General features: G+C 32.3%; 2 protein-coding genes across 7 annotated transcripts in view; both read right to left on the bottom strand.

Moving 5' to 3' along the window:
- Positions 1–12,036, bottom strand: part of LOC125054819 (RNA-binding protein Pasilla) — a 33,040-nt gene extending 21,004 nt beyond the window's left edge. For 3 of the 6 annotated variants that reach the window (XM_047656933.1, XM_047656934.1, XM_047656938.1), the window contains exons 1-2: positions 10,793–12,036; positions 10,436–10,498 (exon numbers count right to left, since the gene is read on the bottom strand). In XM_047656933.1, coding sequence (XP_047512889.1) covers positions 10,436–10,498; positions 10,793–10,910 — 181 coding nt within the window. In that variant the 5' untranslated portion in view covers positions 10,911–12,036. The remainder of the gene's footprint in view (positions 1–10,435; positions 10,499–10,792) is intronic. The other 3 variants (XM_047656936.1, XM_047656935.1, XM_047656937.1) reach the window with 2 other exon arrangements.
- Positions 12,037–12,182: 146 nt separating this feature from the next.
- LOC125054823 (protein YIF1B) lies at positions 12,183–15,615 on the bottom strand. The gene is made up of 7 exons (XM_047656949.1): positions 15,439–15,615; positions 15,104–15,298; positions 14,865–14,950; positions 14,138–14,305; positions 13,863–13,986; positions 13,338–13,600; positions 12,183–12,678 (listed from the first exon to the last, which is right to left on the bottom strand). Exons 1-7 carry the CDS (start codon positions 15,461–15,463, stop codon positions 12,442–12,444), a joined length of 1,098 nt encoding a protein of 365 aa, XP_047512905.1. The 5' UTR covers positions 15,464–15,615; the 3' UTR covers positions 12,183–12,441.
- Positions 15,616–15,881: the final 266 nt, after the last annotated feature.

The following is a 15,881-nucleotide window of genomic DNA, read 5'->3' as shown; positions in this document are numbered from 1 at the left end:
CATCCCGTCAAAGACAAAAAGCTCTTTGTGAAATTAACTTACACAACCTACTCATTATTACAACCAAGATTTTTTTAATATTTTACAATACATGTAGGGAATATAATGTCTATGTTATCTGTATTTCAATTAGCTCCTAGTATGTAAAATTACAAGATAAATAAATTCGACTCCGCTATGTGAGCGTTTTAGAACCTTGGAAAAATCATGGAGCAGTTGTATCTAAAGTATTCTAAAACTTATTATATTTGTTAATTCAAATTCACTCTGCTAGAAGTGAATAAAACTTCTCGCCTTCCAAGACTGCATCAACAAGAGACAGCCGTCATAAAGTGACGTTTAGAGCACTCTGTTATTGTGCGGCACTCGTAAAGCGTCCGCTAAATAGCTCTTTACTGAGTAAATTGGACGATGACTTTTAACCCGACATATTTTTCTAAGCCGATAAGAATTTGAATTTTAAATAATGCAACAGTAAAATACGTGTCAACGCAACAAAGTGTCACTCAATGTTTAAGTGTTATGCTGATTAATCACGTAAGAATTTATTTTATTAATAGTTCCACGTGTTAGTAGTTTATTATATTAAAATTATCACACTCACAAAAATGTGTCAAGTGCGGCAGTTCCAAGCATGTGCGCCATAAATTAGCACTTATTCCAGTGAATAAAGCACATTTTTGCTCTACGTTTAATGTTAAAAGGCACATGTGCTCTGAATATCATCCATACCGCAGCGGTCCCAAATCCCAAAGCGGTTGAATGGAGCTTCACAATTAAAAACTATTCATTTCGTTCCTACCAATTTTTCATTTCAGTTTCGAAATAGGTCGCTTCTATAACCTCTTTTTTCATGACCGTGAACATTACTATTCATTATAGACGTGATGAGGGTTCAGGTGACGGTGTCCTCTTTAGAAAGGTGCGATAACTTACCGTCAACCTGTCTTAATATACACATATATACAAATCTACCCCGTGTTGATAGTTTAAATTAGTGTTGGCATTGATAAAATATAAATAGGAGGAGGGCTTTATATAATACGTATAGTTTTATTTATATAAAGGAGTACGAATATGATGAGTTGATTTTTGAATATCGGTGCCAAACTAAGACGTAGTTAAATTTTAAATGGAAATTTTAAATTTTAATTATATTCTGCGATTAACATATTGAAAACATTCCACCATTTTTACTGAGTTTAATCATTTGACACCTAAAACTACAAGATCGGTCCCTGTTAATAAACCTAATAAATATATTAAATGATTCTCTTGATTCTTAGTATTAACGCGCCCAGCTTCAGTAGCGACTCCCGCTCAGAGTTCAAACTACACAAATACTTGAAAGCCTTATATTTCTCTCAGTCTCGATTTTATAAAAGGTTAAAATAAACTAACCTTTAATATACGATATAAAGTTTTCAACGTTACAAAAGCTTCACAAAGCTTCATCACCACAATCTCATATTCTAAATAAACTTGGCGATCAAATTGGTTCCTTGTAAAGTTTTAACTATCTATAAAACGGTTGCGTCGAGCTTTTATTCTTACATTATTTACATATTATTCTTCAAAGTCATGTCTAAACTACTAAGGAGCTTTGTTCGGTGTCCAAAGAGTAAACTTTCACAATTGGATCCACTAGATCAGGGGTCTCCAAACTTTCCAGCCTTAAGGCCATACTGATTACTCCAGTAAGTTCCGAGGGCCAAAACCATATGCTTGTTATAAGTTATGTTTTTATCACAAGAACAATAACAATAAGCCTACAACAATGTTATGAGTAGTTAGCCCATGACCATAATATCAATGTAGATTTATTAATAATTATTCAACATAAAATTAGAATACTTCAGTAAACTAAATTTAATTTGCTATAAAAATATGTTCTCTAAAAGGAGTTTTCAAGTATGCTAGCTCTCCGCGGGCCGGACAAAATCTGTCCATGGGCCACATGTGGTCCTCGGGCCGTAGTTTGGAGACCCCTGCACTAGATACTGTCGGACAGGCCTAAACGAATTTTCTGGGCTCACTAGAAACTCTATAAAAAAAATATTGATCCAAGTGTGTAAATAGAAAAGAATAAACGCCTATATAATATTTTGTTGGAGCTCCAAATTAAAAATTGGGACAAGCCAGGTTGGGTCACTCATTTGAGAATAATTTTTCCAGATCGAATATTCGGAGCTATACTTTAAAAGCAAGTATCATCGAACCACTCCAACGATCTCGTGGCGTTCTCTACGAGTGACCTTTCATAATTTTATACTCCTACTTAACTACAGACTGTTAATCAGGTTAGAATTTAATGAACGAATCTATGACTGCTTAAATCATTAATGTATGAACTAATTATGAGATATGTTTACTACGGATTTACTTTCTTGTTTAAACCTAATCCGTAGAGAGTCCACTTTAAACTCGTAAATATAGATCAAGGACTAGATATCAGCTCTGGCGGAAGCATGAATAGCATCAGGTGTTCGCCGCATTGCAGGGGACCGCACTGGCACCATCCAACTACGTACAACACGGGCCAACAAACTATCGAAAATATTGATCATATTACGGCAATCTGCCAGTACGATACACGTGCACTTAAATTGTTTACGTCTTGGCTATGTACAGACATTATGTACTTTGTTTTAAGTCACGCACCGTGCACATGGATCACTGTTGGGGCACGGGGGAATTTCTAGGGCTTTCTATGTTGAATGTCGATATGAATTTTAACATTTAAATAAACTAGATTTCAACCTCGTCTACATCGAAGTACCATAGCTAATAATATAAAAAATTATATTGATATATTAATAATCTAGGCCAAAATAGGGTTTAGTACCTACTTTTGTGGTAAACATCAACTCTTATTTTTGACTTGACTTGACTCTTTAGATTACAAAGCAACACTTGAGTATACGCCGTCAGCACTCCCCTATTTACTATGCTCTAACGTTAGGTATTCTCAAACTTGTTCAACGATTTCTTAAGCTATCATGTCACAAAACTAGGTCACCGTAACATTTTCTGCACCAAACATCGGTGCTGACTGGACGCGTTCCATATAGCTTTTGTTCTGTAGCTGTCATTAATAATAATATTGCAATGTTACTATTTCAATTTAAATAGTTATAGAATTTAATGTTTAAAGAACTATATTTCTCATTACAAATAATGTATATTTATTTACATGAGAAACGTAATATAATATACGAACGAGATACGTGTCGCCATCAGCTATCCCAATTTTAGTCTACATTATTTACTTGATAATTTTAGCGAGATTATGATTCTATCAAAGAACTCTATAAAAAGATTTAATAAAAAATAGCATAAACTATAGACTTATAAAGCAAAGCCACCACAATCGTTTAGCAGCAAGTGTTGCGGTCTGTGGATGACTTCACTCCCTTTGCGGTTTCAACTTACGTACATTTCATGAATTAACTAAGCTTGCAAAAGAAACATGTACAGCTCATGACATGTAATTTGCATTCAACCTTTGTCAATACCTTAAAATTAGGCTAGAAACAGCTGTATACGTTATCTTAACTAAAACAGAACAGGCGTGTTTTTTAGAGGAGCAGCGAGTGGGACGCGCCATCATTAATATTTATGAGACAAACCCTGAATTAAAATGGCCTGTTTAAAAAGACTCCAGAGTTGTGTATGTGTTACACACAGTTTTACTTTGTTTTTTGATTCACTATTAACGAAGTATATAAAACAAGACAACTCATAATTAGTCTTTATATATATATATTTTTTATTTCTACACTACGTTGCTCATACAAACATTTATAAATGTGTGCAGTGTTCCAATTTTTAACTAAAATGAACCAATAGAAGTCTATGTATAATCTCTAATGGGGCCAGAGTCCACTGTCCTCCAATCTTTGTGACTATTATCAAATCTGATAACGAAAAACTTTCTTTACTTATTTACCCTTTTAAAAAAATATTTATCACAATTAACTAATGCTATGTTAAAATTGAATTTTGTCGTCACTTTAGCTTATTGAGAAATAGCCCCGCTTGCTGCCAAACACTTTAATACTAGGCTTACAAATATATTATATGTATTCTTCCCAAATATTCGTATTGTATTCTTAAAATACCAAACACGGTCTGTACCATTAAATAATATAGTTCGTACGTGCGTCTTACATAAAGACTGTGCCGTCGTAAAAAATTAACATAATAAGTAAAACCAGTCCTTAAAAACTGGAAAATCCCTTATAAAACCAGTATACTAACAAAATAATTGATAACCAATACAATAAATTTGTAATTTACAATAGATTTTTGTCAATATATGTTGCCGGCGAATTTGTATAAACTTAAAAAGTAGTCTAATCAAATTTTAAAATTTTGTATGTGTCAGAAAAACGGCGGCATTATTACTATGGAATGGAAAACTAGTTTAAATATTAAATTTTTTCCTTTAAACAAAATCGTCATTCAGACCTTTCATCAAGGACAAATTGAATCCGTCTCAGGTGCGACATTAACAAACTTTTCTTAAGGCTTTATATCAATTTGAAAAGCCAGTTACACGGTCACGTGATTGAGAACCGAGTTATTCGCGTATTGCTACGGGCCGGGCTAACCCGCATTGCACCAATGTGGAGCTGCCAGCAATCCGCTATACAACTATTACTGACTTGGCATTTTTCGAAATGAGTTTACTGGTACATTACTGTAATGGATATATTTTCTAGCCCAGTGAAAGAAGCCGTCCTCAAAAGCATTAACAAAATTAATATCGTATTTATTGTGTGCTGTCTATCATTCATAATACGACTGAAAATATACATTCTATTTAATTCGTCATATTAAGTAGAGACTAAAAATGTTCTCTTACATAGTATGATGAATTTAGGATAACTATGATTTGAATGAAATAAAAGAGTAATAAAACCTCTCAGTGAATAACGAACAATTTTTCAATACGAGAAATGCGACAATTATTCTGTCTTCATGTAAATTCGCAAGTAAAAGTTAACATTGAATAACAACATCGAAACAACCGCAGGCCGTCACGAGCTATATCATGTGAACAACATCATAATGTCAGATAGCGTTCCGTATCATTGCTCCTTACTTTTACTGCGAGAAGCCGAACATTATTTATTTATACGGATAAAACTGCTTCTTCGTTTAAAAAAATTATACCTTCATGTAATTAAAGAGTTGATATAATTGAACTAAGTTTATTTAGCAGCTTATACCAGAGGTGGAGTCCTAAGTCAACAACCTTGTTGAGAGCTTTGCCAATACGCTCTCTTAAATGCGATCGCTATTCGTTTACTTAGTACTCTCATTACAATTTTGAACCTTTCATGTATAATTTAGTTTTATTTATTTAAAGTCATTGGCCGTTAAAATAATGCTCAGTAGGCAGCTTCAATGAGGCATAGTCAGGAATGTTATACAGTGATTACACGTAAATGGATTAGAATAGGAGGTAATTTTAACAGAAGTATTCAAGAGTAAAGATTTATTACTATCTTAAATAACATCAATAAAAAATATTTTTAATATATCTAATATCAAACGACTAAAACTCGCTTACATCGGCCAGTTTTAGAAACTAAAAATCTGAGCTTACAACTGTTTTCTTTAGTAGGTTATTCGAAACTAGGCCAGTGTCCTTCGTCTCTAATGACGTCCCAGCTTTCCAAGGGGTATAGAAAGCTTACCTGTAACGCCTCATATTAAAATAAAAGAGTTAAAGAAATGGTACGAATGCAATAGCCGTTTTAATAGTTACATATATACATGGGTTAAGCCTAAAGCCTAAGTTTATCCGTACTCAATCACACCGGGCTTAGAGCGGGTACCATTATCGGGCGACCAAACGATGGGTGTTTTTAGGTCATTTATAAGGCTTCCAAAATGTTTTCGGTGTCGTAAATCACAAGGGTATCACAATACATACTTTAAACGACTGCGACTTGGGACGATTTTTTACAAGAAAATGTGTTTAGTCTACACCGATACATATAACATAAAGTTATAATAAGAATATTTTTTCTTCTGTAACTAGAATATAATTAATATTACAGCACAGTCCACACGAACTTGTAATTATAAAAACATGCCTACTCAAGCGTTAGGTGTCGTATTAAGAGATGGCTCACAAGTAGCAAGGTTACGCAACTAGACGTAAAATCGAAAGTATGCTCGTGCGCCGACTGCTAACAAACCTCGACATGTATGGACATAGATCACACGTTAACTTATTGAAAGCAAAAACGAGTTCAAACAAGAACGAGTAAATATTGATTAATAATAAATGAACATATTCTTTATGTTTCGAAACGATACGTTGTGATACTGTAATGAAATTCGTAATAAATAATTAAAAACGGAACGAGACAAGCTACTTATTCTTTTATGACATATAAGAAGTTTTAGGCAGCAGCTATTTTTAGAGATTTTTTATTAATTTGAGAGAATCATGAGTTATTAGCTGTTATGGTATTGATGACAATTAATTGGCTGCCATAAAGTTTCAACAATCCTAAAATATTGTTTGTTTAGCATGACAGCAACAATAATTTTGAAAACGTGTTTTAACTAATTGAATATGTAATCATCTAATATAATTAAATTAGCCAAATGGTATTTGCGTGGCATTTATTTAAAGCTTTACTATCTCAATAGTATTTCTAATGTCGCATACTTTTAATAAAATATAATAAAACTAGTTAGTGTGTTTAATTCACAAACTCCAAAGTACTTCGCTTTGTACTTTGAAAGTGAGTAAAAGAAATTAAAGATTATTTCTTTATTGTTTTTACTAAAGTTTTCTTGTTTTTAATTATTTAGAAGATTATCATTTTATAAGTATTGCATTTCATCACATTGTAATTTGTAAAAACTTCATTAGAAGCAAACATACGAGTCACGTTTAGATATAGGTACAGAGGCATCCGGGGTCCCAAGCTAATCTACGCAGCGGCCGCCACTGGTATATAATTGTGTAAACAAAGTCATGATAAGAATATGTTTTTTTCAAATCTATATAAAAATCACGCAAATTCACTTTCGCATTGAGTTAAATTATTTTAAGTAGGTAATTAATTTAACAAAAATGTGGGTCATCTGATCCCCCTTCTTTTTGAGCAGATATCTTCGAAGGTAAGGGTCGCGGGATTCTGAATAGTCCTGCAGAATTTGACTATTCAGAATCGTAGCGTTTTAGTGAATGCGTTATAGACACGTCTTACAATCATTACAATTATAACTCTTTGTTTTTATGCTGATAAAGTTATATTTGTTTGATTCTATCCAACTATACGGATATTTACACGTTATTTAGCGTTGTCTCTAAGCAAATATCACACAATCAACTGGTAAACTTGATAAGAGACATACTACCTACTTAATAAATGTTTATTGCATTGATAACACATATCGCAGAAGAGAAGTGTTATCGAGTAATATCAAGTTTGCCTACAATTTACTCAGTATAGGAAGGATGATCATTTAAGAGTGCTTAAAGTGCTTATGGAAAAAAATATGTCAGATTGTCCAGACATAAGACAAAATAAAAGTAAAGAAAAGCAATGAAATTGTCATTATTTTTTTTTATAAAGTAAACATTTGTTTGCGTCGTAGACGAACGTGTTCTTAAAAATGGGTAAAACTGAAGCGCAGTAATAAAATGTATCTCATTAAGGATTTTTTAACACGGCTAATTATAGCTTTATTAAAAAGATATACAAAGGTGTTGAAACCTAAAAGGTGACTACATCGAAAAATAAAACAAAATTTAATCGAAGATAATTGCGTATGGGTATGACGCAATAATAACGTCACTTTTTATTGAATACACCTAGTACAAACACCTTTAAAGTATTTCATTTTAAGTTTTCTTTATATTTTCAGGCGTATATGCGTAGATAGGACTAGCTAGGCATGCCAAAATGAGATATTATTATATGAATTTTACATTTTAATAAACTTTTGGTCATATCATTAATGTAAAAGTTTAAATATTTTTTTATTGATTGACCGGTTCGGTTGTAAAAAATATAATATGCGTCATATTAAAGTGTATCTACCAGCGTCTCTTGCGGTAAATATGTATTTACGATTTGATCACCTATTTGTTTCGACTGTAAATAACGCTTATTATATAAACAATAATTATATTGCTTTAAAGAGTTCAACCGATGACGTAACCACCATTCCTGTGCCCGTTTTGAGGTGCAACAATGCGCAAACTGTGAATCGGCCAAATATCGTAGCAAGCTAATCGTTAAGGAATCGCTCTAACTTACGGTAGCTCTAACTTACGTACCTAGATAAATTGCAGGACTAGCTTTTATATTTTACGTTCATCTCTGGAAACAATATTTATTTCTAAAATGTTGATAATAACAAATTAGGACGGAGGTTTTTATGACGATATACTGAATATCAAATAGAATATAAATATTATTCTAATAAAGAATTACTCTTATTTACGGAATCCAACCTCAAATTGGTCCCACGTGTAAGCGCGGCCGAATTATTTATAATAACTTCTTCCTAATTTGGTTTATTACAAAAAATTAAATTATTTCCTGACTACTATTAAACTGACCCTGCCTTGACTGAGCACGTGCAAGTAGTAACAAAATAAAATACAAGCTAACCCTTCGTGATATCGCCTCATTTAATTTTAACTAGTAATTACGTTTTAGCCGTGTAATTGTGATTACGATAAAATTACATAATAACGAAATTACAATGCGTTAAATAGTTAAGAATTCTGCTTATAAATAAGGCTTTAGATTTCTTTTATAGTTATTAAATTTTATGGTCTGGTGACAAATTACTCATAAAAGTACTTATAAAACATTAGTATAGCAACATATCTAACCAGCTTTTAAAGTTTAAGTTAAAAAAGTCACAAAATCGCGCCTCTGAGAACGGTTATAGCGTCAGTTCTTTAAAACGAACAAACCAGGAAGCGATTACGTTATCTAATACTTGAAATAAGCTTTTTGTGAATTTAAAAGACCTTGATTTCTAGGTTCTACGCTTATCGCAAACTCCGCGTTCTTCGCAAAGAGGTCGTGTCCCAATTTTTAAAACAACGAGACTTATGGAACGTCGAAAATATATTTTCTGTTAAGTATAGTGATTTAAAATGCACAATAGCACAAATGCACTTCGCTATTTATTTCTGCGTAGTTTTGTGATGAAAAAGTTTATTGTTTTCGTAATTTAGCAAAAACAATGTAGAACCTCTCGGCAACCCTTACTGCGTAAAGGCTCTCTAGTACAACCTAAACCACTTTTCGACAATAGGAAAAACGAATTAGGAACAAGAGACGAAAACACTCACTTAAATCCCTCAGTTTGGAATGTAAACAGACATGTTGCAACACAAAATTGATCAACCTTAGAATTATTCATAAAAAAACTACCAACTCTATGCCACTGATTATTTAACAAAATTTATGCTAAACAACCTTGTTGGTTATTTAACATTATTTTAAATCATAACATTAGATTATCACTTAATACAGTGAAAAACTCTCTATGTAAAACAACAACTAAAATTCTTCTTAAAGTATTATTTAAAAATTTCATCACTATAACTTCTCCTTTACACACAAAACTTAGTCTAATAAATGATCTAATTAATTTTGTAAATGATAAATGGTTGTGCCAATCTAGAACCTAAATACAGTGAAATAAAATAAAACTCAAATGAATAGCAAAAAATGTTAATCTTTTTAAGTTAGTTCAAATAAGCAAATTAAGCAATCAGATGGGAAATAAAATTTCAAGAAGAGTTTTGCAATGTTTGAGAACTGTGATGATCACACCTAGGATGTACGACTAAGCCATGACAGTGAGGACAGGCTCACATTGACCAGGTGTACAATGGGCTTTGATGGCAACGCTGATAGCTCTCTGCTGTAGCTCACCACACTTTATTACACTCCGTTTGGTGGTTGTTATATGCAATTGAGTTCAAACTCAAAATCAACATATAATATTATACACTTGTAAAGGCTGGAGCAAGACAGGCTTCTTTACCAATTCATTATATAATATTTTACATTGTATTACTTCTCCTACACATATTATCAGTTTATAAAATAATGACAAGGCAAATTTTATAATTGTATTTGTATATGTAGATAAATTTATACTATTTTACACATTCACTTAATACTCAAGGTTGCTGAATTAGCTGTGTCCCAGTGGGTTTTGTAAAGAAATCTTGACCAACTTAATTTTTTTTCTCTCTAAGTAAGTCATTAGAGAATCCTAACTACTGGATGGTATATGTGGTTGGGTTTAGTATCTCGGCTGATAGCCAGAGCGCTGTGCGTGACTGGTGAGCTGCAGATGAACATGAGCGTGGCATGCGCGCCACCAACAACCAAAAAGCCAATGACAACAAAATACTCAGACGACTCACCAAAATGAGACGTAATATTGCCGTGGCCATTAGCCAGGGGCAATGCCGTCACCAAGTCTTGAACTAAAAAACAACGACCGTCTTTTAACATATCATTTATTACATACAGTTTCAGGTGTAAATTAATTTATATTTTTTACGAAGAGTTCGCGTTTATCATTTGCAATTCCTGAACTAAAGGAAAAACATCCAGTTTACATATTTTAACAACTTTTAAGTCACATTAATTATTGTTATCATTAAATAGGTCAAACTGATAAGAGCTACATTCTGATAAGAATCTTGTTGGCTATAGCTACTACGGTAGAGTTGAGACTGTCAATGTTAATTGGTGTGTAGGAAATAAGCAATACTCACCCGAACTGAAGTGAGACCTTTTGATGTCACCATTTTCTGAGTCGCCGTCCAGTGGTCGTTTTCTAGAGTCCGAAATCTCCGGACTTGGACAAGTATCCATCCCCGTGTCAGCGGCCATGTTGAATTTCAGGGCAAAACTATTAACTTCTCTAGCATATTAATTCCCATTACGTAATTCCTTCAGAATGCGTTAATGGTTACGACACTATACATAATTATTAAATCATCGAATACACATAACACTTTTACTAATAAAACTAGAGAATTGAAGCCAAACAGTCTAGTTACTAAAATATAGCAGTGAAGTGACACTTGATATTACGTCCAATTGTAATGTGAACGTTTGTCGATACTGCGCTGCAGTGTTTCATGTTGTGCGGCGCATGGTCAGTGTGAACTTATCTGCAGATGTCAGATTATTGTACTGCCACGTTGGCAGTACTGTGTTTTGACAAGCCACAGCTGATTCTCGTAGTGATGCGCTACTTCTGGTGTTCTCGAAAACCTAATAATTAGTTTATGTATTGATGTAAACAAGAAAATGTTTAAAACAAATATTACATTTATTTTTACTTAATTCGCCTGGGCCAATTTCATTTGGAGTTTGAACATACATATATCTCACACACGTTGAAATGTTAAGCACCTCCGTTGGCTTTTTTGATTGTTCGATAAAATTAACTATATATATTTCAATATTACAGGAAACCATAGGTACATCACTAGAACACAATAAGAAATAGGTACAAGGTCATATTTTTTGAACCAATCAGTAAGCAGTTTTATAGTTGCTAACTTCCGATTGATTCTATCTCTTTTCACATAATGGATATTTTTTCATGACAAACGTATGTAGGTAACATACGTTATACGTAGGTAACATACGTTTGTAGTTTGTACTAATCAACTTTTGTAGTTAGTTTCGTAAATAATAAGGAAAACACAACCTCTCTAAACATGAGAGGTACCAAAAGAACTTCTTTACTTTTGAACCAAATATTCGTTCAGGTTTTTAAATGTTTTATTAAACATATTTAAACTCATAACAAGTGATGATGATGAAAATACATTAAAAAAGAACAAGGCTTATATTTTAGGTAGACAACGAAATATACAGTAAAAAATAAAACAAATCATTATCAGTATAAATTTTCATAAGTATTAGTTAAATTACCTTATAAATTGAAAGTGAATAATATAATTTAAAGATTTTGACAGAATAATAAGCAAAAACTAAGCAAAGGTTATGAATATGACTTTTGGTCAACAGCTATAATATGCATACTGTTATTAAAACAAGTAAACCGATAAGTTTAAATGTTGGTTATGTTTTTGCTAATAACTAGTTATTCAAAAATTGTAAATTTACAGTAACAATAAAACATCGATGTAATTATAAACATTTATTATAAAACAGTACCAACATTCAAACTTATAATTAATAATGATTGATGTAACCTGAAATTTGCAGTCTTAAATATGCTCATGTTAGAAACACTCACGGGTGGATCATTATTATTGGTATGTAATAATTAATTGATTGAAATATAGGTCTAGCTATTAGGCTAGCAAAGTGTCTGTTGTAACAGAGTTGTGTTAGTGTTACTTTTAAGGAAACCTACATCCATCAGCTAACTAGTTATTGTATGTTATGTGGCCTGAGTGACAACAGATGGAGGTATGAGATGATAAGTGAGCCACCACGAGAGAAGTGGCTGAGTGATAGCTACAAATAGCAGAAAATATACTCTGCGCTTTGTCCCACCCCCACCGCTAGACTTAGACCAGTTGTCTGTATAGGGGTTGGCTGGATTGTATGTTGAGTAATTGTAGCTAGTATCAGGTGCTGGTGATCCAGAAAGAATTTGTAGCCTCAGTGTTTTAACCTGAAAATTATAAATACAACCTATTTAATATGATTATGCATATGTTATCTTAGGAATATAAAACATACATTTTTAACATGATATCACCCATGACCTAAATGTCAAATTTGTAACAAATTGTATAGATAGGTATTTATAAAAATGTAAAAGTACAGTGGCTATAGTAAGTAGCTGTTTTCTAAGCCACAGTTAAAAATAGTGTGCAATATGTAAGATCCAATAAAACATAGGCAATAAGTAAAACAGCATACCAAACAACAAGTCTTTTTTAAAGGCCAGGAATACTTGTGAGTCCTTTTACAGTGCACAAGATAACATATCAAATATTAATAACACAAGAAGCTTTGTCCTGGTGTCTGTATACAGACCAAGTAAGAAGAATACTTATACTGGGTTTGAATTTTGAAATCAGTCCTGTCTAACACTCCTGTACAACAAGATAAATAACTATTTCAAAATCTTCCCCAAGCAAAGTACATCTATGCAGAAACACTGAATCATAGTCTGAATATTTGCAAATATTAACAACATTAGCCTTTTGGCATTCAACAATAGTGTAATGTTAAGTGATATTATCAAGGTAAGTAAGTAGATAGGTAAGATCATTAACAAATGATCCATCCTAGTATGTTCAGATAAAATTATTTTAATTAACTTACAAGGAAATAAGACAGTGCTGTACTATAATAAAGTAAGGCACAATAATAGACTGTTCCACCCAGTAGCAAACCAGCCAGCAGACTGCAAATCATTGTGCTGTACTTATACCCGGAGTATGCCAGTAAATCCAGGGTTTTCAGCTGAGTGCTGGTATTTGTGATGTATAATGTCGCTAAATATAACACCATTTCAAAAATTATGTATGCTAGTGCACTAGATGCTTGAATTGATATTTGTTCAGGTGAGAAGCGGTGTTGGAGACCTGAAAGAAGCAACAATAATACTTTTTAAATAATGTATAAGAACAAGAAAAAAATATAATCACAGCATTTCTAGGTGATAGTTGGTATTTTAAAAATAATAAATGTCTGGTATCTTATATACATAAGAGGGGCTTGTAAAAAGAGTTAATTATTGTCATTTGGTAATATAGTAGATATATTATGTCTCATAGTGTACATGTCATTTAGAAGGAATTGAAATGTAATTGTGAGAGCATCTAAATTGTTCAAATTAATAGTTACCTAACATAAATCCTGCAAGGAGAACATAAGTGACATAGCCCATAGATGGTATGTATAGATCTGGTGCATTTATATCATAACGTGGTTGCACTGGCGTTTCTTGATCATATTTCATCATCCATTCCTATAACAAACTTTCATAAATATTGTATCATGTTATTAAAAATACACAGTATAATATGCAAAACATAATAAGACAAAGAAAAGCTCTACTTTTTTCAAATTCTTATTAGTTATGGTTTACATAATATCCTCATGAAAACAGTAGAACTAACCTTATGTGTAAATGGAAATACAATAAGAAGAAGTTTTTTCAAAACGTATCTGGTGTCTACAGCAAAGTAGTATCTTAATCTAGACACTGGCACATATTTATCAAGCTCTCGCTTAACCACCTCACGTCCCTGTGCTGCTAGTTGATTGCCATACTGCAGTGCCATATCCTAAAATGATTAAATTTGTTTATTATCTAGTATGTAAAAACATTGACTATCAAAAACATTTATATTTTCCAATAAAAATTAAAATAGTTCTAAAAATCACATGATGTTAAGTAAAATAAAAGTTTGTTTCTTTCTGATTTTTTAATTTCTTCTGTTACCTAGGTCATTCGAATTTTAAAAGTATATAAAATGCTACAATAATCAAATCATTAATATATTCCGAAGTAGCACAATAAGTTATATAAACAAAATATTGGTTTATAATTCATTACTGAATCTAACAAATAAAGTATGCTATACACATGAATATCAATATCAGTAGACTCCACACTTGGTTTTAACTATGATTTCCAATTAAACTGCTGAAATTAACTTAACTTCTTTAGTCTTAATCTTCTTAATCAATCATTGTAAAATACAGAAAATTACATTAGCTACTTCTTATTACAGATACATACCACACAACTCCCATAAGCTAGTTTTTTTAAGATAAGAAAATAAAGTCACCAGTGACAGCTAATATATAATTAAGTATAGTAAAAATAAACAAAACACACACCTGAACTACTGGCTGCTGAAGCATAGACCCAATTTGATTGGGGGATGCCATAGGAGTGTTAGTGAAAGTACCTGGATAACTAAAGCCTAAAAAATAAATACTAATTAGTTTTATTTAGTTAAATATAAGAATTATTTCAATTACATAGAAATATTTGAGTAAAAATCTGATCATATCAATCTCTTTTGAAAACTTACAAATAATTTTGTAGGGATAGACAAATAATTAAAAATATTTACTTCCAGCAGGATCTTGGTGTCCAAAGTTTGGTGTTTGATCCATATGGATCCCTTGTTGATAGGGTGGTGGAGGTCCTACAGGAGGAAACCCGCTGCTGATCCCGGGACTAGGACTAAATGGAGGAGCCGGCGTAGGTGCACCCATTGCAGACACATCGCTTACTCTCTTTGCCTTCCGGGGTCCAGGATGACCTACTAGAAATCGATCAACCGTTGAGATCACTACATATTTATCTCTATGTAATGTGTAGTTCGATACGAAATACAATATGTATTAATCAAGTAATGTACTGGATTTGTGTAAAAAACCACTAATATCAGCAGAAATAGCCTACCATTTCTTGAAGCGTTAAAGTTCATAGTTATAATATTATTGAGTTAATTGTTATCAAGACATAGTAATGATGTACTCTATAAGGTTATTTTATTTATGTTTAAACTAAAACTTGACGAATTACGAAATTAACAATCACACATCATCAGACGACAGCAGCAAGCACAGACTAGTGAGTAGTGACTACATTCTACAAAACATCTGTATTTTGTCATCTGTTGTGATTACTAATTTAAAAAAATACCCTCTTATTACATTGACGCAAACAGATTTTACATATTTTTCTTGTTATATAGCTCTAACTCATGTATACCGAGAAAAGGAGGAAACTCAGGGGGCTTAGTAAAGATGCCTTAACAGTAGTGTATGTAGAAAGTCGAAATCTTAATTTGTATGAAAATGACAGTGCGTGTTGAAAATTTTCAATAAAATTTAGTTGTCTAA

The sequence above is a fragment of the Pieris napi genome, chromosome 12, assembly GCF_905475465.1.
Source record: "Pieris napi chromosome 12, ilPieNapi1.2, whole genome shotgun sequence".
In the NCBI taxonomy this organism is placed as follows: domain Eukaryota; kingdom Metazoa; phylum Arthropoda; class Insecta; order Lepidoptera; family Pieridae; genus Pieris; species Pieris napi.
Note: the sequence above shows the minus strand (reverse complement) of the source record. Positions and strands in the feature narration are given on the sequence as shown.